At 39.6% G+C, this 26,424-nt stretch overlaps 1 protein-coding gene across 3 annotated transcripts in view; it reads left to right on the top strand.

Annotated features, from left to right (window-relative positions):
• DISP1 (dispatched RND transporter family member 1) overlaps nucleotides 1–26,424 on the top strand; it is an 84,352-nt gene that overhangs the window by 40,841 nt on the left and 17,087 nt on the right. For 2 of the 3 annotated variants that reach the window (XM_033056499.1, XM_033056501.1), the window contains exon 2: nucleotides 12,042–12,578. In XM_033056499.1, the coding sequence (XP_032912390.1) occupies nucleotides 12,073–12,578 (506 nt within the window). In that variant the 5' untranslated portion in view covers nucleotides 12,042–12,072. Of the gene's footprint in view, nucleotides 1–4,888; nucleotides 4,985–12,041; nucleotides 12,579–26,424 lie in introns of those variants that run through there. The other variant, XM_033056500.2, reaches the window with a different exon arrangement.

Raw genomic sequence — 26,424 nt, 5'->3', positions numbered from 1 at the left:
TCAAACAACCAAAACAAACAAATAAACCAAAGCCCAAAAACAACCACAATGAATAGAGCTTGAGCAGAGAGCATGTCTTAACTTTTCCCCTGTCACTAGTGCTGGAGAAAGACTGCTTTGCAAGGTTCAGAGATTTCTCAGCCTGTAAACTCACTCAGTTCTCAGCCTTTCCCCAGGTTATCAATTATGAAGGATTTTGTGATAAAGTCTGGATGAGTGGAAGCTGGAGAAGGATAGTCAATTCACTTCATGTCCTCTATTGATCAGGCAATATTTAATCTTTGTGGAGGCAGCAGTCTGTAAGTGGAGGACTCTACTTAAGGCTTCTGCCATAGATATATGATGATATTTTTAAAGTTTTGCTTATAGTACAACCTGTATTTTTAAGAAGGTCTCTTTGACACTTAAAGGGGAAGAAAAAAGTGTATAGAAGAATACCAGTGTAAGAAGATGCAGATTTTACTACCTTGAATTTCAATCACTTCCTTTTCTTCATCCTGTATCTCAAATAAATAAACCTACAGATTGAAGTGCCAGATTTTCATTGCTGGCTGCTTTTGTTTCTGTATTTTGCAATATTTTCTTTCATCTCTGGATGGGTAACAGAGGCTGTAAATTAACTCTAGTGTTGAGAAGCAAATTTTGAGAGTTTCTGACTTCATTTCCTTATGGATACAGCCATTCTCTTCCATTCTCTTTTCAGGCTCAGTTTATGCTTAGGAGCAGACAGCTCACATTTGCATGGCTGCAGTCTCAGATAAGTCACTTTGTGTCTTTGCCTCATATTTCTGGCCCCAAGAACACTTGGGAACACCGTGTAGGCTCTTGGATCTCTCTGCAGGTTGTCAGGTGTGAGGATCAGTGGCAGTCTAGACCTTGTAATCTCTGATAGATCAAGCTGACTCAGCCCTGTTAACTTCCTCAATACCTAGAAGCTGGAAGTTCCTGGTCTGTGCCTTTGTGTAACTCTGAATAATTAAAGTAGCTGCTGCTGCCTTAGTATTACCTCAAGTGTTGCACAAAAATATACTTTAGTATGAGAAGTAGTAAATGAATGGTTGGTTCCTGCCATATTTTTCCTGCCACGTTGTTTATTTTAAAAGGCATTTGGTAAATTGCCTACTGCAAGTACTGTACTATGGCATCTAAAAGTCAACAGAGACTTTTGCGTCCAAGAAAAAAAAAACTACCAGCCAGGAAATTCTGTAGGTGGATAGGAATTGTAATAAAAATTCAATGTAGCTGTAATAAAATATGTGCAGAGTGCATGTGCCACGTGCAGAACTCATTTTGTCATTTTAACCTCTAATTGGCTCTTTCATTCCATATTGCCTTATTCTCCCCAGTCCATTAGCAGTTCTTCAGAATTTCTAAAGCACCTCTTGTGTCTTCTGTCCAGCTTTCAAAGATTTTGGAAGCCACTGCACTTTCTTCCTGAGTACTTGCTTAGTTCTTTATGACCCATTTGTCCCCAGAACACCCAAGCCTTCCACCAACTCCTCTATTAACATTCAGTGCTCAAAGTCTTTCAGTTTCTTCTGGATCTCTCTTTGGAAGAGTGGCCCTGTGCCAAGAAGGACCTGTGATTAGTGCCATAGTGAGCTCAGAGAGGTGGATGAGGCATCCAGCCAGGAAAAGGTACCAGGTGGCTGCACCTCCTGTGGTGGAAGGGTGGCAGCTTGGCCACAGCTCTTGAGGGTGGGCAGCCAAAGGTCAAAGAATTGGCTGGCACTGGATGGTGTTGCCTGATGTCTTCAGGTTAGCAGAGGCTATGAAAGGGTCATGGACAAGTATTGCAGCTCTTTGTGTCTTGTTTGAAGAGAGAGAATGGTCAAACTTCTTGCATTACAGCACTCTGTCAGTCCTACTTTGTAAATACAAGCTTCAGTTTATTGGGCTCATTTTCTTACACAGACTACAGCTCATTTGAGTCTCCACCACAGTTACCTTCATAACCTTTTTCCTAAGTATTGTATACAGAAAGCTGGTAACTGTATTAGTCTTTTTACTACTACTTGATTTTATTCCTGATGTATACTGTGAAAAATGTTATTTTGAAATCTCAATTAAAAATCCACGACCTGGCATAGAAGAATAGAGAAAGCATCTCTTATGATGTTAAAGAATTTTTCTTTGAACAATCAAAGTACTTATAAATTGTATTGGTAGATCCATAGGTACATAGAACTTCCTGATGCATTGAGGATAATTTTGAATTAAACCAAGGCTAAGTTAGTAGTGCAGATGTCCTCCAGATTCCCTGCATAGATGCATTTCCAGGCAGTGAATAGGGCAGAGTGTTACTCGTTTATCCTCTCAAGGCTTCCACAGATCAAATCTCACATTCCTGGTCTGCCTTGAATCACTCTAAGTTCTTCCACCCTTTTTCACCTTCCACTGGTTTTCCTGAACCTGCATTCCATATGCTGTAGGGCTCAGTTGTACTTTTAATCACTTGCTCATAAAGAAGTCAGCATTTGCCTGCTAATGCTGGAGACGAATGGTGGGATAAGTAGCAACATTAGAAGTGATGCAGAAGATGTTGTTAAAGGGTGGATGATGGAAATATCCTAACCAGGAATATGCTGGGGGGACCCAGGACAACCAAGTCTCTGCAGGGCTTAAGTGTAATGTAGTGAAAAGGTTTCTCAGCACTCAGTGTTGAGTTTGATTTTCAGATACTGAGCAATAATCTACTACAAAACTGTAATTCAAATATATGATATGCTATTTAAATCCCATTTGGGCAAATACTTTTATTAAATGTATTTCTGAACATGCATTATACATTTGTTTTACTGTCATCCTTGGGAACAAAGTATCTGCATTAAATTTATGTGCTGAGAAACAGTATTTTCTGCAGTACATATAATCTAAGAGTTTTAATAGACTGTAATCCTTTAGATTTTTATAGTCCTTTTCCTCCTAGATATAAAAGCAGTGAGCAAATACTGTGTGCCTCTTGTCACTTCTTCGAGGTGGTTAGCAAGTACAAGGGACACAGTATCTGCAGTGAACTGATACACAGTAGTATTTACACATTTCAGAAATACTTTTATTAGTAGGTATGTTTTTAAAAATACATAGAGTTGTATGACTTAGTAACTTTGAGATTATTCTTCTGGTGCTTCCAGGCTGTATTAAGTGTTTCAGAGATTCGGAAAGTGAATACTGTGTTCCAGTCCTACTTTAATTTTGAAATATGGCTGAAAGTTACCTGCTTTGTAGTAGTGTTGTTTTGCTCAATAAATACATTTGAGGAAAATACATTTCTTATATAAAATCTGTCCTAGATCATTAACCCTGAATGGTTCTACCTTGGGTTGAAAGCAAGTTTTCTGTAAGAGAATCCATTAATGTTAGAAAAACTACATTCTAGATAGGATGCTGATGGTGTGGGGAAGGTGGAGATGGCAGTTCCTGCCAGTGAAATTTCCCAGTTGAAGCTCAGTGAGAAAGTCAAGGAAGAGAGGTTTAAAAAAAAAAAATCCCCTTAGAAGTGGGGAAGCAGCAGTTCTCACCACCTGTTAAAGCCCAGATCCAATTAGCAGGAAGAACTGCTTTGTGTAAAAACTTTTATCACAATTGGAATGCATAATTCTAAGGTCACACTAAGGGAAATTGAACCTCAGTGTTTCCTTTGGTTAAATCTTTTGCTTTACAAAGAGTCAAGGTGTTTATAGATGAGAAATTCCTTTTGCTCCAACCAGTTCAACTTGACCCTGAAATCAGAACTCCTGTATTTCAGTGGAGAGTAAGGAGAGCACTTCTCAAAGCCAGTCAGATGCCTCTTAATTGTGATCTACTTTGATCAGGGACTGTCTTACAAGATCTGCCCCAGGAAGGTGCCAGTTCACAGGTTTGTGTCTGAGATACCCAGAGCTGAGGAAAAAACGAGAGTCAAGTCTCAAAACACAGGGCTTGTGAGCATATGGGCTTCAGTAGTTAGTTTGAACATAATATCCTGGTGTACCGCAGATTGAGACTTTATAGCACTTCCTCTGCTAGGATTTTAAGCTCCTGACAGGGTTTTGAGTACCTCGTAGAAAAGCTCTGCTAATTGAGCTGTTCCCCACATTAATAACACCTAGAATTGAGGGTTCAAATATCTCCAGGCTTTGGTAATCTCTGTTTTTTTCATTTTGAGTTGTGATCTATGAAATTTTCAGGTTTTCGCGTTAATAGTCTGTAATAATTACGTTTGCATTTATAAGGTCTTGTAAAAAATTGTTATCTGAGATGTATGTGGAGATGATCTGCCAGGTCCTCAAGCACTCCTGCGTGGGAGAAGCTTTTTTAGGTACAAATATCATAAAATCTGGTGCGGTAAAAGCCCTTAAATCCCGGTAGGTATTTCGTTGCTGGAGACCTGTTGGAGATCTGACAAGCGAAGGATGAAGTAAGAGCTTGGTGCTGAGGGCCAAGCTCTTGCCAGGAGCTAATGAGGGCTGCAGCGAGTTTGAAAATTGCTCCGGCTGAGCCCCGGAGCAGTTTTGGGTCTGTCCCTTTGCGCCGCCCGTGCCAAGGCGCTGCCGCTGTGCCGTCCAGGTGGGAAGGCTGGCAGGGAGCCCGCGGTGAGGCTGCAGCCCCGAGCCCGCTCCGAGGGGCTGGCAGCGAGGGCGGGGAGCGGCCCGGGGCTCCCGCGGCCCGGGCGGCAGCGGGAGCGGCAGCAGGAGCGGGGAGGAGCCGCCAGAGCCCGGACCTGCGGCGGGGAGGGGCAGCCCCGGCTGCCGGCGCTCCCCGCTCGGGGCCAGTGCTGGGGCGGGCGGAGCAGCGGGGAGAGCGGCGAGGAGCCGGGATACCGGCATCGAGACCTTGCTGCCTCCTCCTCCTCCTGCCCGGAGCCGGGGATCCCTGCATCGAGACCTCCTCCTGCCCGGAGCCGGGGATCCCTGCATCGAGACCTCCTCCTGCCCGGAGCCGGGGATCCCTGCATCGAGACCTCCTTCTCCTCCTCCTGCCCGTCTGTCCCGCTTTGCGGCTGGTGAGTGACGGGAGCTGAGTCCCGTTGGGTCGCTTCGGACCTGGCCGTGCCTTCGGATGGAGGTTTAACTCGGCGTGTTTGTTTACACTGCAGTGCTGCTCTGTAATGCAAGTGGGCTCCTGGGGTTTGTGAGTTTTCGGCTGGGTAGGAATGCCCGGGAGCTTGGTACAGCAAACCCCCCTTCCCCCGTCTCGAGATGCGGCTCTTTGGGCAGATGTGCTGTGATAAAAGTGCTGTACGAGATTTATCATTTGACCTTCACAGCAAATGGGAGACTTTAAACCCGCTCACGCTTGGGAAATGAAGCGGGGGGAAAAATACAAAAAAAACAACTCCCGTGTTTAGCTTTCGAGTAAAATGATTGCTGCTGGACTGATAGTGTAAAAGTGCTTTGCTGTGTTTTCTGTAGCCAAGTGCAAAGAATGCTCCGTGTTTATTAAATAGGTGTGACTGCCAGTGTGTACCTGCCTGATGTGCCCTGACGCTCTCACTGAGTCTTTGCTTTCTTTAATGTACTTTAGAGGGACATTATATTAGTGCTTCTATTGAGATAGGAAGAAAAATGCTAGTATCAGTAATGACTCTTGTTCCTATGTTACTGTGTTCAAACATGGCCTTCATATTTGGACAGAAAATAGAAAGTCTAATTCTAAGCAGATGGTGGAGAGGTTTCTTAACCTCTTACATAACATTGATGTAGTAGATATAGCTGGGGCCGTACCTTAAAGAGTGTTGCTTTTGTGTCCATTTACAGCTGTAATAATTTCAATGTTAATCCCACAGCACGGTGAAGTAAAAGCTTTCAATGCAGGTAACTCTTCTTACAGCCAGAAAGAGATGTGTTTTGGTTTATCCCCGCTCTGTGTAAGCAGGATTAGAGCTGTTCTGGATCAGAATATTTGCAATTACAAAAACTTTAAAGTCTTTCATATGGTAATGGGAAGTCAGTAAGTTGTGTGAATGAGATTTAGTGCGATGACAGTGTGGCAGTTGTAAGCAGTGTTTGGGGTTTTTTTAAAGCTTTCTGGGCTCTTAAACTGTGCTGAGATGTACACCTGCTTTCCAGAACTGTGCACGTTTTCACTTGAAGTAGTGTGGTTCCAATAATTTCTGCTTGTAGCTGTATCTCATTCCAAAGCTCAGAGTATTTGAAGCTTTTTTGGACTTTGGTACATTTTTTTGCATTTTCTCTACATAGATATGCTTTTTTCCCTTTTTTTTTTAATTAAAACTTCAGAATCATACAAAACTTCTGGAAGAGAATTCAGAACTCCTTGTTGTTGCTTCTATTTATAGTCTAATTATGTCTATTGTAAATTTTGCCTTTGAAAATACTTTGTAGTTAAAGCACAGCCATCGATTTCTGGAAGTGCTTCGCTGTTGTTTTGCTCTCTCTCTGCCAGGAAAAGTAACTTTAGCTTAAAAGCAAAGCAAAATCTGTTTCTGAGGGTCTGAAGAATCCTGGTTTTCCCACCCTTTGCAGGCTTTCCCAGCTCCCTCACCGCACAGCTGTCGCTGGTGGATCCATTCTCGTGCCAGCTTGGCAGTGCTGGTTTCCAGTGCCCATCTGTACGTGAGCTGTGGTGCTGGCATGGTGACATCTGGAAACTCCCTGTCACAGGAATTGCGGTTCCCCAGGCAGCCTGTGACACAGGAAATGAACTCATGGAGTCTCAGGTTCAGGACAGGACAGCTTCACAGCCTCGCAGGCTGTGCAGAGGCATGGCAGGGACAGCTGGCTCTCAGAACACTTAGAGGAGGGGAAACTTCCCCTCTACAAACCTCTTCTGCCTCATAATTGTCTGCTAACTCTTGCCTCATGGAACAAGGACTTAGATTGCTGAAAATCTGCTTCTTAATTGGGTGACATTAGTTGAGAAAATGGGTGTTTGTAGACTGCAGAAAACAAACTGTCATACTGGCATTTCTCAAAAATAGGAGCTGTGTTGTACCGGTTCTCAAAGTGAAATGGCTGCATTAATAAAAAATATTTACCAGGTAAACTTGCTTGTTGATGAAATAAGAATTTGAGACTTTCTGAAGCTGAAATGTATGCATTTAATATACTTTAAATACCAGAGGACAAAAAGGGAAAGCACAGGGATGGCTTGTTCTGGGAAGTGCCTGTATTTTGTACAGAGAAAGCTCTTCAGGGAAGAGGTAGGGGTTAACAGCTGAAATGGAAAAGCAAGAATCGAGGTATTGAGAGAAACCAAGCACCAGGTATGATAGCATTGGAGTAAGAGGTGGAGAATTTGAAAAATGTCTAGCTGAGAGCCAAAATGGAGATCAACAACCATAAAACATTAAAAAGCAGTTTGACTTGCTAAAGACCATTGCAGTGATAGATAAGTAGACATCTCCCATGAAACCCGGTATCAAACACCAGGCACCACCTGTTACTTCTCTGAGCACTGAGAAAAAGCAAAGACACAAAGAATTCTGGTAATGTGAAGGAGGAGCAAACCCTCCTTTAGAGTGGCTGTGCACTGGTTGGCACAGCAGACGGAGCCTGGAGAGGATTTAACTGAGTTTACAGACTGTAAGACTGTTGACCACGTTGGAAAACTTCAGCATCTTAAAGGACTGCAAGGCCATTATTGTATTTCATCTGGAAGGAGCCTTACCAGGTAGTGCTGGGATTGTTAAATGTTGTTTATTTCAGAAATGTGCTGCTTCTAGAATCCAGCTGGTTTAGATGAATTTTAACATGGAAAGATATTTCTGTTTCTTTGGACATTGTGTTCATGTCAGAACTATGATGGTTTGTAGCTGACAGGTCTGCAAAGTCCATAAAGCCTGGGCTGGTTCAGATGGCTGAGTGGTGCAATGCTGACTACAGCTGAAAAGCTTTAGATAACTCTGAAATGAAATTTGAATTTTGTTCTACCTTAAGTGAAAAATCTAAAGTCTCACAACAGTTTAGTTTTGGTTTTGTTCAAGTTACAGATTTTGGGGGTTTTTTTTCTTATATGGTTAACACAATCCTCAACACTTGGCTGCTCTTGTCTTCTAAAATCTATAAATTATCTGTACTAATATATTAAGTTATACTAAATTTCCACTACGTCATTCCCTCTTGGATTTGCACTTCTGTCATTCCCAATTGCAGGCATTATGAGTCCAGATGGGATTTGTTGAACCAATGTTTTTTTAAGTCTGCTTGGAGGTTTTTTGTTGTTTTTTGTTTTTTTTTCTTTTTAAGAAACTTAAAGGAAAAATTCTTTCAGTTGCAGCCAAAGAAACAGGTGAACTTAATCCAAGTTTTAAAAGAACATGCTAGTTGGGGAGCACCAAATCCCACAACGTTTGTGTGGTACAGTATTACTTTATTTCCTGAAAGGTGTGCAATGTAGATGGCAGCTGTCTGCTGGGTGAGCTGTGTTCACTGTTAGCTCCACAAATAGATGGATTACTCCATAAAACTGTCTTGAAGGAATATCACTGCTGCAGACGATGGTACAATCCAGATATGATACTCTTCCAAGAGTTGTTTTGAGCTGCATGGCTGAAGTCCTTTCTGAGGAGTTACTGCTATCAAAAGTGCAGTAATTAAAGACAATTCTGGTTTTATCCCCTTAGCAGTCCAACTGGCGTAATTTCTGAAGAGATGATCACGTTTAAAATACTTTGTGTCCAAGTAGAGACGTGGGATGTACTAAAGATGTAGATTAGCACTTTTTCTAATGGTATTTAATCTTCTGTTAAGTAGGGCTGCCTGCATTGAACCTGTATTTTCTACAACCTCGTTATTCAGAATACCTGTCCACTGCATCAAAGCTTTCAGGTGTAAATGTTCATAAGTCTGAAAACCCCACTGTACTGGAGAATGTCAGATCCTAAAGCAGTCTGAGGAGTGCAGCAAAAATAAACTTCAACATTGAAAGAATTCAGAATTCTCAAAGACTGAATTTTCAAAGATTCTTATGTTTAGATTTTTTATTTTCATGATAAGCATGTTCTTAGATTTCCCATGCCCATGTCATATTAAAAATCTTACTATACTTTTACTTGTTACATCTTAATTGGCTTATTTATTCATCCTCTAAAGAAAAGACTCTCAGCTATTTCACCGGACCGTTGTTACATCTCTCTAAATTCCCAGTCACTGCAATTATGGCAGAAGAGACAAAATGCCGTCAGGAGTTTTGGTGTGACAGCTGCAGGTGAAGTCCTGTTGTCAGGATTTGCAGTCACTTCAGCAGAGAGGGACACAAATGAAGTACCACAGCACAGAATTTTTAATCTCTTCAAACATGAGTGAAACAAAACTCAGATGACGTCGGCCTGGTCAAATTCAATGACTCAAAATAGAAAAGTTGCCAAACCAAATGAGAATGTATAGCCCAGCTCACATTCTAGAGAATTGGTTTGAATCCCAGTTCTTCTTAGCTGTGGCTGAATAAAATATTTAATCAGATGGCTACCTTAGCATGTAAAGTAGTCTTGCTTTAATATGTCATTGAAAGAACTTCAAGACAAGCAGGTGCTTCCATTGCCTCTCTAAAAGTCTCCATAAAAATGGGCAGAACTCAAGAGTTCCTCGAGGCTTAGGAAAAAAAGAAAGAATTGGCTCTATCTTTTAAAATGTTAATGTTTTAAATGGTTCATGAATTGTTTGTTCAACAGCAGAACAAAGGCAGAATTACATGTGCCTTAATATATTATATTGTGGTACTGATGATCTTCAAATGTAGTAGTTCTAAAACGTTTCTAAACAAAAGGTACACAGGTAAATACTACATCTGTGGGAAATAAAGCATTTATCTTCATCATATTAATGGAGGCTGCTGAACTGTGTGGACAAAAGTTACAGTTCCCATGGCATTGTTCTCAAGGGGCACAGATACACTGCAGGGCCAAACCTGTGTGTCTGTGCTGGGATTGTCCGGCACAAGTTTGGGCATCTGTGTTTGGCACAGATGTGTGGTTTGCTTCATGAAGTAATTGAAAACAGCTACTAAAAATAGTGTGGCAAGTGTCCTGGGTTTAAAGCAAAGGGATGTGTGTCTGTCTTTCTGAAATACCAGTTATTTGCAGTCTCTCTGTTTGCAGTCTTGTCTGTTCAGTAATTACAGTAGACAGTAACTTCCATCCGTGTAAAGCAGTTTCAAGTGATAATATGGATGGGTCCAACTAGCATAGAAGCAAATAGGCTGTATGGTGATGCTGTTCCATCTCTTATGTGAGTGAATTTAAAAATAAGCAGCCAGAAATTCCTAAAATGCTGCCAGACACCTGGAGAGGAGCTTTCCCTGCCTCTCCCTGCCTCTATGTCCAGCGCTCACCGTATCCACTGAGGTTTGACTTTGCCTGCAGTGTGAGAGAAAACCAGACTACTGAAATGCAGTGGAATTTCACATAACTAATACATCTCTTCAGACCAGACTGAAGTTTAGCCAGCCCCTTGAATTTGCTCTCTGTGCTTAGCAGAAAGTCCTCCTTGGGCTTGACTTGCCTGGGCCAGGGGAGGGGGTACCCAGCAGGAGCGTGTGGAATTGAAGGCTGGAAAAATTTGCTTGTCAAGCAGCATATTCTCCTGTTCTGAGCAGTTGGTTATCTAAATGAAAGTGTTTTCCCAGGGCATCTGGCTCTGCACATGATCTAGAACAAATAGCTGAGGATTAATTTTGTTTCAGAAGTGGAGGATTTAGCTCTGTCTCAGGAAGATGCTACGCAGGGGGCTGCCAGGGGAAGCATTCCAGTCAGCAAAGCACTTTCTAGTCAGAATTAGCATTCAGGCAATTAAATAGCTCAGCTGGCTGGGCAGGCTTAGCTCTCTGAGCACTCAGCAAAGGCATCAGGGAAGAAAATGAGTTAGAAACTTCCCTGCTTATCTGCCTTAATCTATGTGTGTTGTCTCTCTGCAAAGTTCAGTGTTTAATGCAAGCCTTGCAAATTGGACTTGCAATGCTGTTAAATAAATTTGGCATTAAGAAGTCAAAGCAGTTGTACTTTTTTCAGCAAGTGTTGATTCTTCTAAGTAGTACGTAATTAGTGTTTTTCTTCCTTTTTCTCTTCCTCCCTCCCCCAGGCCGATGTAAATTGGGTAACAAACTCTTATCTGAGTGTGGTGTTCGACCTTTCATGTTATTTATCAAAATAATGATCTCCAGCTTATCTTTTTATCTTGTTAAAACAAAGTTATAGTTAAGATGGGAAAAATTTGCTCTGTGAGCACCTCACACAAGTTTTGATCTGGAGCTGTGGTCACTTCTACAATGTTAATAGTGCTCATTTACCTGCATATTGCTTGAAAAATCTTAGGAGAAAATGTTTTAATATCCTTTATTTACATCACAGTATGTTATGTACTGCCTTTAGAATACATGTCACAGAGAAGCAAGAACTTGTCAATCAGCAGTCATTCAATCCTGGGATTATCTTTTTGTCAACTTGGGAAAAACGTGGTTGTGTTCTATCTTTTTGGTATTCATAACAGTTCATTTTGAGCTTCTGCTAAAGACCTAGTCTGCTATTCAGAAAATTTGATATGTCTAGTGAAATGGCTTGATTTATTCAAATAAGGCATTTCATAATTTCTTTATAAACATGAATATTCCTCATTTTTAATAGAAACTGGAAAGGAGGTTACTGAAACCAGCATATTATTGGTTATTAAATAATTTCTATTGTGTGGGCTTGTCTCCTGCAGGTTTTCAAAGCGCACAGGTAAATTGCAGTGCAAGGTGTGGATGGTGACACTCTTTATACCAAAATCTGTTTTAATAAATAGTGGCTATAGCTTAGTTTTGTGCACAATGATCTTGTGCGTGTCACAACAGTGACAGTTGTTAGCTGTGATACAGACACTATCAAATCTCTATTCATTTGACTTAAAATATGGTTTAATCACTGAAAATTGACATAACTTCACTCTTAACATTTTGTTGAACAAATTTAGGTACATTAAAACATTCCTGGCAGTGTGTTTTCTGTTTCCCTGTGTTGTGAAAGGTGAAGCTCAGAGCAGAGTCTTACTCACATTAATCTAAAGTTATTTTGAGCATCTGAAAACACTGCAGCTCTCTAAACTATGCTTTATTTGTTTGTTCAGGAACATCACGTGTCCTCTGAGAACTTGGAGCATGGCTATGAGCAACACCAGTGACTCTGTGGTCCTGAGCAATGGCAGCATCTTGTCAAACGCTGCTGGCCCAGGGGTTGTTGCAGCGACTGACGGAGACATCACGGTCCAGCAACTCCCATCCAAGGAAACACCAAGAGCAAAACCAAGTCCAAATGGCTGCCTGCAACTAAATGGTACAATCAAGCCATCCTTTCTGCCTTTAGACAACCAAAGAACTCAGCAGATGTTGTCGCAATGCTGCCACCCCTGTCCATACCACCATTCTTTAAGTAGCCATAATAGCAAGCAAGAATGTCATTCAGTGGTTGGCAGCTCAGCACCATCTCCTATGACCTCGTGCTGCATGCAGCCACACACTGAGTACTCAGCCTCTATTTGCCAAAAACACACCCCTATCTATCAGCCTGCCTGCTGTCTTCAGCCCTCCCCGTCCTTCTGCCTTCACCATCAGTGGCCTGACCATTTCCAGCATCAGCCTGTGCAGCAACACATAGCCAGGATAAGGTAAGCAGGTTGCATTATTTCTTAGTTCTCAGGATGGGTAATCTTTGCAGAACTATTTTGTTTTCATGTAAAAGTAGAAGATCTGCAAGGAGGATGAACCAAATTTCTTTCCTAGTGATCTTACAGATTAAGTTACTATGTCCAGAAGAAACCAAGTCAGATTTGTTTTGCTGGGCTCCGTGAGTATTCCTGAAGTCAATTACTTCTTTCTTGGAAGAAATAAAAACACCTGCATTTTATTTTTTTTTTTTTGTCTTGGGGATTGTTTGTAAGCTCATTAGCTCTTTTAGAGGATGAAGGGTATACCTTTATTGTGTACAACAAACCAGTACAGAGATGGCTAAAAATACACTGAAAGATCTGGTGTGTGACACAGAAAAAACACATATTTCCTTAAGATGCATTGAAAAATACTTTCAACAATTCTGTTCTCAAATGTACAGGGTGTTTTTTCTGTGTCAGGTCAGCTGGTTCAGTGGCTTGCCCTCATGTCTTTCCAGTGTAGGTTATCTGCAAAGCTTTAAAATTGTGCTCAGATTGAGGAATTTGGGATTGTTCCTGGTTTTAGTCCTTCCTGTTCTCCATTTCATAAGAACTTACCTCTTTGTTAACTTTGGAGTTCCAGAGCTTCAGGGAGCAACAAACACAAGAAAAATCTTCTACAGCTTCCTGGTCCTGGGCAAAACCAGTCAATCTAAGGCAATTTCTAAAAAGCAAATTCCCCGCTGAAGTAAGACACCTTGAAGCTTCTAAGCAAAGTTATTATTTTTTCTGAGTTGCAGTCGGCCTAAAAGTGGGGTGTTTTCATGGGAGCATTAAAAATTACCCTTCTCCCTGTTCTCCAACATCTGCAAGGTTGTTAAAAAGCCCGGAGCTATAAGTGTTCCTCAGTCAGTTACAATGATGTTGTCTTACGAAATAGATGAACTAATTTTAAATTCCTAAAAATATCAGACTGGGAAAAACATGTAATGTGGAAAAACTCAAAGTGAATAAAGCTTTTTTCTCCTAAGGTAAAAGCAGACGAAAATAGGGATGATAATACAGACCACAAATCAGCTTTCTCCTGCCAGTTATTCCACTTACAAATGGAAAAAATCATAGTTGTCAGAACTGCTTACAATCAGAGGTGATTTTTCTACCCCATACTTGTTTAAATGTCAAACAAAGATATTGTGTAATTTTGTATGCAAAGGTATGCAGGAAGTTGAACTATTGTAGGATCAGTCATAGTTTTCAAACTATTGGAATGGTTGCACTGATTTCACTGTTTTTCCCCCTGTGCAGCAGGGCTGTTAAACTTCATCTGTATTCCATAGTCATGAGGAAGGGAACAAATGCCATCCATAGTCTGGGTTTCTGGTTTTAGTCTAGGAATAAAAACAGTGAAAATGTCTTCTGGATATGATAAAATAATATTTTCTGTCATGCCTCACAGACACAAAATCTGTTTGAACTGCTCTGATTGGGCTCTTGAGCCAAGATTCTGGTTTTTCATCTTGCACTTCTTTGCCATACCATATACTTCTACAAAAATGTACAGAAATTAAGAATCATGGTTTATGATAAATGGTTTGTCTTACTGTGATCGGTCCAAACAAAGATGCAATCCAACCTTTAAAGCACCTCTGCTTGTTTAATCAGCTCTGTTAGCATACCCTGCACATCCCTATCAAATGATTACTGGACTGCTTTCATGCCTTTTCACTCTAAACTGCCCATGGCTGCATTAATGGACAGTGTATACTGATCTGACTATCACTTAGCATGGAACCAAAGACTTCTTTTCTCTCTCCATACTCTACAAGGTGTGTCTAAATACCAGTCTCTCATTGCATTCTGAAGTTACCACCCAGAGAAGCCACTGTCCATGTAGATGTGTTGGGAGATGGTAAAAACAGGGAGCAACTGGGTGCAGCACTGCAGGTGGATGGATGTGCACTGAGGAGGAAGCAAACTGCCTCATTTGTAGCCACTTGGCAGTGCTAAAAAGGGGAGGTGATAAATGTGTATTCATTTCTTATGTGCTCGGGTAACTTCCTGTAAACAGAAGAGTAACGCTTAGGTGTGTGATATTTTAATGTGATCATTGTTCCACACTCTTAATTTTATTGCAGTTTGAGCTTATAATCTGCACAGCAGCTTCTTCTCCAGGTATTTTTATTACAAGGTTCATTGGAAATCATCCAGCTTTATAAAATGTGCATGTTTTAACAGGGTTATTTAAAATGCAGGTTCTCGTACAATACATTAGTTAAATTCAATATCTAGTCAAACTACACCTAATTTAGCTTCTTTCTATTTTTATAAAATGCATTCAAATATTGTTATAGTTTTAGGAAGGGGAAAAGATGATTAGATAGAGGAGGGTGAACACTCTTTGCAGACTGTATCACTGATGCTTACAGCTCTGGGCAGGTAACCAATTGTTTCAGCACAACAGGTTTTGTCAGGTTTTGAAGCCCAAGGCTTAACATTTGTCAGTGACCTAATATTAAAGGAATGTGGCTCTGGTATATCATTGCAGATTGGAGTGAGTAAAGACAGATTGAAATAATGCCACACTTGTCCTGTCCTCTTAAAGCTGGCTGGATCTGGAATTTTGTAGAGGGTTCAGCTTTGAAGTTTAACTAAATTATATGGAAATGTCATCTATCCGCCATGTCTTGAGAGTCTGGACAACTGTTAATTTTAGATTGGTGAAAAAGTTCTGTAGCATAAAAGAAAATATTTTTAGTGGTTGGTGTTTTGCAGCATTATTGTGGTAAAAATTCTATTGCAAAAGTAGGTAGCAGAGGTTAACGTTTTGTTGTAATGATTCTGATGATTTTTAGATGTTCTTCTGAGGCTGGAAGATCTTGAGTAAAGTTTCTTGTGTTATTTTGTGCACATGTTTAAGAAGTAGCTCATGTAAACATGTTCATATCTCTTTTTCTCAGTGACCACACAAACACTCCTGGGAAATTCTAGCCATCTCTCCATGTCAGAATGTAGTTGGCTGGGGGTTTGATTTGCTTTCTAACCTTTTAGAAATTTACCTGTGTAGGAGCATGGCACATTTAAATCTCTTCAGTACTATTGGATGATTGTTTTTCCTCTGCCCTTTGCCTTTGGAGAGCTCATGCTGAAGTATTCCTTTTTGTTGGAATGCACTTATGTATCTCAATAAATCTGGGGGCTTAGACACACTGGAAGATATGAAGTTACTGCCCCCTGCTTCTGTAGTGATCAGCAGCCTTCCCCAGGGTGGAGCAGGAATGGGGAATACCAACCAAGCAAGGCTGTGAAAGAAGCATGAAGATTATCCATAACGACTGGAAGCACTGAGTTAGGAGTCCCTAGGGAAGAGTAAAACTCTGCAGCCCAGTAGCATGCTTAGTGGGATGAAAGGAGGATAAAATAAATAGTGAACAGTTGCACAGTTCTCTAGCAGAGCTAAATACTAGCATTTTAAAGAAGCCTGAAAACTCTTGCCGTCTTTCCTGGTATTTTTCAAAACCTCTTCTTCACATAGGAATGTATGCATGGAAACAGGAGTGAGAGAGGAAGGAGATCATTCAGGAAATTGTCTCAGGGTTGTGGAAGACATAGAGTAACAGTGGTGGTATCTCTGGTACCAAATTGGATTGCTTCCCTCAGACATACATGGGAAGTTTTTAGTGGGAAAACACCAGTTAAAAGCTACCTGTGTGCTTGTTAATCTTGATGGCAACTCTGCTGGAATCTCTCTAGTGATAAAGTTTAGAAAACTCAGGTCTGTGGACTCAGAGACAAAAGGTAGGGGCAGAAGAGGTCAGGGAGCTGAGAGGGAGATGCTGGTGCTGCTGCTAAGGAGAGTGCTCCAGACTGCTAGTGTGTGCAGTGCTTGCACTTCTGCAGTATCAAACCAGTAAATTCAAACAAGCACTCTTGGCTCAGGGTGAACCTGCTTTGTGTCACCCACTGTTATTTACTTTTTTAGACTATACTATTAGTGCTTTTGTCTAAAACAGACAAGTAAGGAAAACTGTTCTGAAAAGCATCTGAATTATCTGTTGTTAAAAAAAAATATGGGCTAAAAGGATGTATGGGATGATCTCTCCACAATCATGCAATCATCTCAAGCTGGAACCATAAAATAAAATCTTTTTAAAGCCCCACAGAATCCTTACTTTGGCTAAAATTTAAGAATTGCCCACCAGCCTACTTTGGAGCTTTTAGCTTCCAAAGCTTGCTTAGTTTAAATTGCTAGATTCAAAGTTTTTGCTTGCTAGACCAATTTATATTCTAAAGAAGGCAAAAACCAGCATCAGGAAACTGGTAAAGCATCCAGACTTATTGTACATCTTGCTTTCAGTTAGATTTAAACCTTCTTTTGAAGTGTTTTGGCATTGCAGATTTATGTGGCGGTTCTGGGATTCTGGGTTCTGCTGTGTCTCAGAGTTCTGTGCCACACACTGTTCAAACAGTACTGCTGTTCTACATGAATACTTACACTTTATTTAATGCTTTAAAACAAAGCTCTGTAAAAATGAAAAAGCTGTGATTTGAGGATAGACCATTACAGCTGCCTCTTACCCATTTTAGATTTTTCCTTCTAGTTATTTGGCCTAGAGATTAGAACCAGAAAAAAATAAAAATCTCCTGTTTTTTCAAAAAGCAAGGGAATGTTTGCCAAATACCAATCTTAATAGCAAGACTTTGTTATGAAACAGTTGCCTACTTGATTCCAGGAAAAGGATAATTGTTATCTAGTGCATTCTGCATGCCTTGCAGAGCTGATTTTGCGTAGACATGTGAATAAAATAATTCCAAGTATCCTCATTTCAGCAACATGAACTGTTCACAAAAATTTTTCCATAGAGCTTTTTTAACAACCTATCCTATTTTGAAAGTTATCTTCTGCTTTATTTGATGCATTAAAAGATATTTTCATTTTCACTTTTTATATTGATTGTGTATTACTGTCTTTTGTACAAAATACATATGCATATAATGATTTAAAAATTAATAAAGGAGCCTTTCTGCCTTCCCCTAGGAAGATTAAAAATAGGAATCTTTAAGAAGAAGCCTTTAGGTCAGGTTTCTGGAAGTGGGATTTCTGAAATGTTTCATCAACCTTTTGCAACTAAAAGGCAAAAGCTGTTACCATTTCATTCAGTGTTCAGGGTGTTGCAAATCTTTTGGTTCATGCTGTAGGAGTTCCTGAAACAGTAAAAATTCTGGCTTTATTCTCATTTAAGCCATTTATTCTATGCCAAAATAGGAGTTTTCAACTCTTCTTATTGTGAAGCATTAACAACCCAAAGGCATGCTTGGGATTTTGGTGTAGTTGAGAGAAAAGGAATGTGAAGCCATCTCATGCATCCGAGTCCAAATGTGGGATTCTCTGTTGTGCACATGTGGAGAAGTAGGTTTCCCTGTGACCAAATGATCTGGTTCTTCTTCTTCTTTGAAGTAATTTTTCATGTCTGTCTAATTTGAGCCGTGCTTCTTAATTTTCACACATTTAATTGCATGATCTCTGAGTGCGATACCCTAAGAGTTTTATTCTGGTTTTATTAATTCATTTACTCTTCCTATGATAAATACTGTGCCTTGTTGGCTGTGCAAACAACTTGCTGCACTTTCTGGAGCTGAAAGCAAAGGGCTGACACACAGACACCAGAATATAAATAAAAATGCCGTTTATAATTTGTTGGCTGACCAAATTAAAGATAGCATTGTTAAGGAAGTATTAAGTGATGTTAAACTGTAATTCTGAGCTGTCCAAGGCATTTTTGCAGACTTTTTAATTGCACTAATGAAACATTAGTGTTTGTCAAGACTTCAGGTTGTTTGGATTCAAGCATTTTTGCCATAGGAAGGTGGTGCTTGGAAGTGCAGCTGAGTACAAGCTTGGCTGTATTTTGCTGTGCAGGTTCTGCTCCTTAGGGAATTCAGGTCCTGTGTGTGCTTGAAGATGAATTTCCCATGCCCTGCATCCCTCACCTTTCCCTGGACAACAGAAGAGCTCACTCATAACTAGCAATCTGCTGGGCCTTTGAACTGCTGTCTTTAGAAGATGTAAAGCTGATAATGGGAGGGAAGCTGTAAAAACATGGCTCCTTTCTTTTGTACTAAATTGACTGGAAAAGCAGCATCAGCTGTGCTCCTTCTGGAAAAGGACTGTTTGGTGTGGTGTTTGAGATGACTTTAAAACTGAGCATTTATGTACACTTAGAAAAAACCCACAACATGCAAGATGATGTCAGTTTGTTGGAATGTTTTGCTGATGTATGGTTGTCTTCATTTAGTAGGAGGTTGTAGTAAAGTTCAAATGTGAATAAGACAACATCAGACAACAAAGGACAACAGTCTAAACTATGCATGGCCAGTGACTGATTTTCATCACTCTTCAAGAGATGGGTTCTGAAAGATTTGTGTATTCCTACTTAAAAATTTTGAGACATCCTCCTAATGGGGGAAAGTGCAGAATGATCAACATCACCTTTAGAAAGCTCTGTATGAGTTACCATCATTGTCTCTAACTCCTTCCAAAATCACTTGTTCTTCCTCTGTGATATTTCAGTGTTGTCTTCATCTCCTAGTGAATAATAATTCTTCATGCTTTTAATTGGTTCAGTGGTGCTTGAACAGAAAATGAAAACAAAATCCCAAACACAGTGCAAGAGGGAAATACAGAGGGTACCTGAGCAATGCAGCATAGATTTTGCTACACAAAAATTGCAGTGAGATTCTACTGAATAAAGAAATCTCTTAAAATACCAAACAAAGAAATCTCTTAGATTCTGCACTATCAACACAAAATAGAAATGTAAGGCCTCAACCATCAATGCAAAATAGAGATGGTACCACTGACAGATCAGTGGAGGTAAGGGAAGTTACAGGTAGAAATCCTGATGATATTTCAGAGAGTTTAGCTTCCTTATTTGCAAATTAGGGTGTATTTTGGTTCTTTTCTAGTAAAATCATAGATAGATTTATGTACTGGACTGGAAAAACTTATTTGCATCACTTCTGCCACTTCTCCTGTGTTTTCTAGCATGTTAATTGGATACCTTGCTTCAAAATTATTATGTTACATTTCCAGTTTATAGGATGTTTTATTTGTTCTGTCAAATGGATGAACTTTTCCAAACGTTTTGCTGAACAGCTCTGGTTGTGTTAAATCTGTTTTATAGTCTGTTCAATCCTAGAGTGCTTTTTTTGGGGTCTTAGCTACAATAATGGAAACCTTAAAAGTTCAGTAAATATTTCCTTTTTTTCCTTGCTTGTTACTGAGCATACAAAACAAATTTCTTGTCAGGGGATCCAGAAGATAATTATGTATGTACAAGTTTTCATTAGCACTAGCAAAAGCTAAAGATCCTTCTTTGTGCAGTTACATGTTAAATCCTTTTAAATATATTGTGTTGAATACACATCTGTTTTTATATAATTTAAAAGTTACGGCATTCTAAATTCACTGATATTGGAACAGGAGTTCAACACTGAAGAGAAATACTTGGCTAAATTTAGAGCAAAGGTCTTAATTAACAGCATTTTCATTTGCTGCAAGAGATTAAACATGCAGAAAGATAAAAACTGTCGGTTGTCCCCATAGTGAGATGAATAATTTGGGGAAATTTTAAGTTATTTTAGTCTATCTTTAGAAAAGCTCTCTGGTCAAAGGAGCTTTTCTGAGAGCAAAAGTGAACCCCTTGGTGACTTACAATCACAAAGTCTTATGTCTAAACAGGAAGGAAGACTGAAGCATGAACCAGTTGAGGTGTGATTTATGACACTCCAAGTCTCCCCACTCCAGAACCAAATTTCCATGTGCTTAATGTCAGTCATTAAGACCTATGAGAACATGCACTTCAGCCTGTGTGGAGAGATACCTTTGTAAAAACAGGCACTCTTGGATATTGTCATTCTTGTTGGTATCATGAGATGGGGTTTTTCTCCTGTGTATGTTGTGATTCCTTGGGTCATGGTAATTTCCTGCCTGTCAGAGAAATACAAGATGTGGCCGTGACCTTGCGTTGCTCCATTCAACTGGGAAGTGTAATAAAAACAACTTTGAAATAAAATATTTCTAAGGAAGGGACTTTCTGCCAGTAAAAATGTTGAAAACTACTCTAGTCATCATTCAAATCCCAGAACATATCTATTAATTTCACTGTAATTACTGTAAGAAAAGAGAAAAGACTAATGGTTTTAGACTTGTGAAGGATCTTGAAATAATATTAGTCTGCTCCAAATTAGCTGTTGGCTTGTTTTCAAATAATGATTCATGGTGGTATTTTACTAAGCTTTTTTTTTATTCTCTTTAATAGTTCAGAACTTTTGTTTAATTTGCCAGGCAGTGCTCTATGTGGTCCTGCTTCAAAAGTTTAAGGAATATATATATATATAGCTTCAATTAAACCTTTTTAAGAAGTGTATACTTTAAATTGTGTATAAACTTTGCCATTTAAAGCAGGGAGAATCCAGTTGAAGCATGCTTGATGGCAGTCTTCTTATTGACAGTTTTGGAGTGTTTAAAAGTGGCTTCACTCGTTGGAGAAAAGTTCAGGGAAAGAAGAATACAAGAAATTCTCCTTGTTTGGAGGGTCTGTATGACTTGGCTCCTTCATGTGCTCTCAGATTTTCCTACAGAGAAGATGATTTAATTCCTTTTCAAGACAAGTGAATCAAGCAGATGCTATAAAGGAAAAGAGCCAGCTTTCCTAGTGGTGGATAATATTTAGTCAGTTGTTGAAGATGAAAGAGGAAAGCCATTAGAAGTCAGTACTGCAAAAATGGGTTTCTAAGGAACTTTAAACTGAAGACTTGGTCAGTAAATCCCAGGCTCTTATATGGATACCATTCCTGTGGAGCAGTGAGGAAAAGGGGAGTGGGGAAAAATCCAACAATCCCCCCAGGCTTGGAGATGACTATAATAGAATAATTTCAGTTTCAAATTGCCTGTATGTTATAAATTCATAGAAGTTTTAATTTTAGCATGTAATGAGTTGTACAGGGTTAGAATAAAATAGAGTATTTCAGTTGGGAGGGACCTGCAAGGATCACCTGACCCAGCTGGCTGAGCCAGTTAAAGCATTTTTGTCAGGGCATTGTCCAAGTGCCTCTGAACAGTGACAGGACTGGGACATGAGCACCTTCCTGAGAAGGTCTGGTCAGGTGTTTGACCACCTTCTAGATAAAGAAATGTGCAGTCTAAGCATCCCCTGGTTCAGCTTTGAACCATTCCCACGTCCCAGCACTGGATCCCAGGGAGAAGAGATCACCTCTCCACTTCCCTGCCTCAAGAAGCTGTAGAGAGCAATGATGTCACTGCTCAGCTTCCTTTTCTCCAAATTAGATAAGGCCTAAGTCCTCAACCCATCTTCCTAGGACATTCCTCACAGTACTGTTACTAAACTTCCAAATGAAAACACATACATTTAGGATGTTAAATAGGATTGCACTGTCCTTTTACCATCTCTGGTGCCTTGATGGAAACGTGTTTCCCTGTTGTAGTTGGCGTGAGCCAGAAGTTTGTCCATGGGAGATGTCAAAACTCCCTGTTACTTTTGCAGAGTAGGTTAATAAAGTTTAATATTGATTTCATAGCAGAAAGGGAGTGAGTGAGATGCTGGCTTAGTTAAGTGTATAGGGTTTGTCCCACTCTGTGGGGTTTTATCCAGTGGGCCTGCAGTAGGTCAGTAAAGCTTACACTTGTATGCTAAATTTAAATCAGGCAGAGCAAGAATCACTCAGACAGTGATTTTATTGTTAACACCTTCCTTACAGTTGCTTTCCTCACGGAAAGGCAATCTTATTTGCTGTGAAAATAGAGCAGCTGCTCAGTTGGAATTGAAGAGGTAGGTAGGAACACAAGAAAAGTCGATAAGAACTTTTAGAAAACGTGATGTCTCACTGCAAAACTGTGAATTGACATCTGTACTACAGTTGCTGAATAGTGTATCAAATTTTTGGTCTACTGAGTTGTATTTTGCTTAATTTTAAGCAAAGGAATAGTCATATGTACATTAAGAAAAGCTGCAATACTGACATTTCACACATTTTAATGGGGTGAAATAGCAGTTAATTTCAGATCATTTCACCCTGATAATATAGACATTAAAAATATAAAATCCTTTAGTTATTCCTAAATATTTTATGTGGGGATAAAACCCATTAAAAAAAAAAAAGAGAGAGAGAGAAAATTAGTTGCATTCTTCTTGGTTTTAGTAAAACCTAAAAAAAGCAACTTACTAGAAAATTGAATTCTCTGTCTCCTTTACAACATCATTTTGCTGCGAGTTGTCCCGTTCCTTAGAGGTGTAAACAAGTAAAGTGCAGACAAATACAATGAAAACTGCATGTTTAAAAAACATCTAGATAGAGTTCATGATTAAAATAATGAAAAGCTGCTTATCATAGCAAAAATAAATTGGGAGGCTTATAAAAACTTTTTTTGGCGACTTAATCTGTTGGATTCATTGTCTGAGTGATTGTTAAAATGATAAAGCACATAGGTGTTATATCTGATATAACAGCAAAATCTTGCTTGATGTTTAAGAGCAATTCAGATTGTTCTCTTGGGTCAATGACATTCTGAAAACATGAGGATTTTCTTCCTGTGCAGGGATTTAGTTTGTATTGTATGTTCTGATGGAGAATGTACAATATGATGCATATCTCATTCTACCCTGCAGGGATTTAGCTTATCCAGGGGTATAATAATGACAAAAAGCGATGTTTTATCACTTCTGGTAACCAGATCCACCAACAAAGGGAATAGTTTCCCTCTGGCAAAGTAAAGCATTGAGGTTAAACACCTCATAATCCTTGGACAGGAGAGTCTTTTTTTTTCAGTAAATACAGCTATTTATTGCAGCTTACCAATTTTGACTCCAGTGAATCTTTAAGTGAAAAGCAGGAGTGCAAAATGAATCTGTTGTCCTGTGCAGGGCCAGGAGTTGGACTTCAGTGATCCTGATGGGTTCCTTCCATCTCAGGATATTCCATGATTCTACGTTGTGTAAATCCTTTATGATAAATATTAGTAAGCTGTACATTTATTTTCAATTTTTTGTGCAGCTCAGCACCAAAATGACGGTGCTGGATATCATTGCTGGGAGAGCAGCTTCTGCTTCCCTTAGCTCCTGTCTCCCAGGAATGAAGCAGAGGAGAAGCACCCACACTGACACTTGCAGAATTTATACAATGCTGCTTCCTTACACCTAAAAACAGGGCACAACAGTCGCAGGCAGTGCCTTTGTGCTCCCTCATGTCAGGCTGGTAGGCATTAATTTCAGCTCCAAGTCTAAATGACTTGTTGTTCCTCCAAGGGAAGAAAGAGGAAAAGCCCTTCTATATCCAAGTTCAAGTCTCTACATCTGCACATGATGAAATAGAAATTAATTGCAGCTAAGTGGAATGACATAAATCAGAAATCAAACGTTTAGACAGGGCAATATCCAGAATTGTAATTGGAATTTTAGGAAGGTAATGATTGAATAAGTTAGTGCAAAGAGATGATTTGGAATGTGTTGATACTGACTCAAAAAAACCCCAACCAACATTACTGTCAGTGTAAGCAGGAATGTTCCTATTTAAAATCATATTAATACGTCTTTCAACCTCTTAGGTTATTGACAGCTGCCTTTTTAACACTTTTTTAAAATGATGGGTGCTTCACAACAACTAGAAAACTCCTCAAAGTTTACTTCAAAACACAGCCTGTTTTCCTAATTTTCTATTTCATGGCTACATTCTGGAGGGTTTCTTGCACCACTAAGGAAGCAGCAAGCATTGATTCCTTGGGGTGTGAGGCCAAGGGGTTGCTTACATTGATACCTTTCTCACAACTGAGGTTTGTGAAGAGAGCCTGAAAAAGAATGTCTTGGAATATCTAGATCCTTTTATTGTCATCTGACACATTCAGGCTTGTATTTCCCTGAAATGCATGAGATGAATGAAACACCCTGCAGATGAAGTATATCAGCCATAGTGTTATTATTAAGTCCCATGCTGATGAACATGTTTTGTTACATTGCTTTGTGCCCTGTGGTGTCCAGGTGACATGGGGGTTGTGAGCTAGATTTAATAACACATAGAATTTCCAAAATCTTGTTTTCCAATGTGATGCTTGAAATTAGGACCAAACTCCCTCTCTGATATAGCCCATTCACTTCCATGAGAAAACTCATTCAGTGCTGTAATCTAAAGGAGACTTTGGCTTCCCTGGGAACCCAAAGTCAGGATGTTGCCATGTTGCACAGCATTTTCCCCTGCAGGAATCTCAAGCATTGCTCATTGTCTTTCTCAACTTGAAAAATCTGTAAAGCAATCATATTTTTTGTACCTGTGAACTGCCCCTATTCAAGTAGGTTTGTACACAAAAGAACAAATGTTTTCTGCTACCTCACTGTTCAAAATACTGGTAGAAACATTGAGGTTAAGTGCTTATTTAGGCTGGAAAGTGAATAATTAGAGCTGTAGTCCAAAGCTGATCAGCCCTCCTGATACTCAGTTATTTCCTTGAGTAAATTTGCTGGTATTACAGCAGCCCTTTTTAAAGACACAATTCCTCCTTTTCATCATGTTACACAGAAGGATGCTGGTTATCCAAAACACATCTCATACTGAGAAACATCTGTAGGTTTTAACCAATCTATTTATCTTTTCTTGATGCATTTCTTAATTGTGTGATGTTCAGACAAAACTTGCCACTAGGAAAAGACAGAATGAAGCAAAACATGTTGAGCAGGGGCTGGCACTGGTGCTAGAACAGAGCCTGTCCTTTTCTTCCTCTTCCCTTTTCCCCTCTTGGAGCAAAGTGTTTATTAACTTTTAATCAGTGACTGCAGTTTGTGCAGGAACTTGGTTGTGCTGGTCTTGTCACAAACAACTGTGATTGTCACTTTCTGCTATCAGACTTGTGAGAACTAAATACAAAGGTAATTTAATACACAGATCAACTTGGCTTTTGTCCCAGCAAAATAGTGTAATTCACCATTTCTTTCTCATGAAAACTGATGAGGACTCTTTTGTCCATACTTTTTTTTTGGAGGCCGATGGTGTTACTTAAACTGGCTCAATGAAAGTATAATACTTCAAAAATTAGATACAGCAACATTAATTAAGTGGGAAAGATCTGGTTTTGCCATGCATTTCTGTATTTTAGAGCATAACTAAAGAATTTTGGGGCATAGTTTTCAGGGATAACTTTTCCTATTGACCAATATAATAGAGTCATCACAACAGCTGCAAGGGATTGGTTACACTGCTGGAATTTAAACCCGGGTGTGCCCAGGTTTTTTCAATGCATGCTTTTCAAAACAAAACAGTTTGATAGCAGGTGTGACCTTTAACCCTCCCTAACTTTGAAGAACTTAATCATCATCATTTGTTCAGCACTGAATATATTTTGCAGGTGGAGGAAACAGAGGGAAATGTAGTTTGGTTTTGATGGGACAGGGGGAGGATGAGGAATGGTTGTGTTGGTATTTTTACCTACTTTGTGTAAACCAAATTAGGCAAATTTAATTTTAAATTAGCTCCCATGCAGAAGCAAACAATTTTATCTGTTAATATAAACTGGAATTGTCATAGAAACCTTTATACAAGTCAGCATAAATACAAAGGCTGTACTAATCATTGTCATTGAGTGGCTCTGCTTGTGCCAAAGCATTGTCTGGTACTGTTACTCAGGGCAGAGCCCATTATGGCACAGACAAAAACAAGTGACTGAATATCTATGGCAATTCACATCTTCGCAAATGAAAGTTAGAAATTCATGTTTGGATCACCTTGCTAACAGTAAATATGTCTGTTTATATTTCTCTCTCATCTGTAAACCCAGGAGTCTGTGCTGCAGTTAAAAAATCTG

This window comes from Catharus ustulatus, chromosome 3 (genome assembly GCF_009819885.2).
Source record: "Catharus ustulatus isolate bCatUst1 chromosome 3, bCatUst1.pri.v2, whole genome shotgun sequence".
NCBI lineage: Eukaryota > Metazoa > Chordata > Aves > Passeriformes > Turdidae > Catharus > Catharus ustulatus.
The sequence above is the reverse complement of the archived record's forward strand: the minus strand, read 5'-3'. Positions and strand labels throughout refer to the sequence as shown.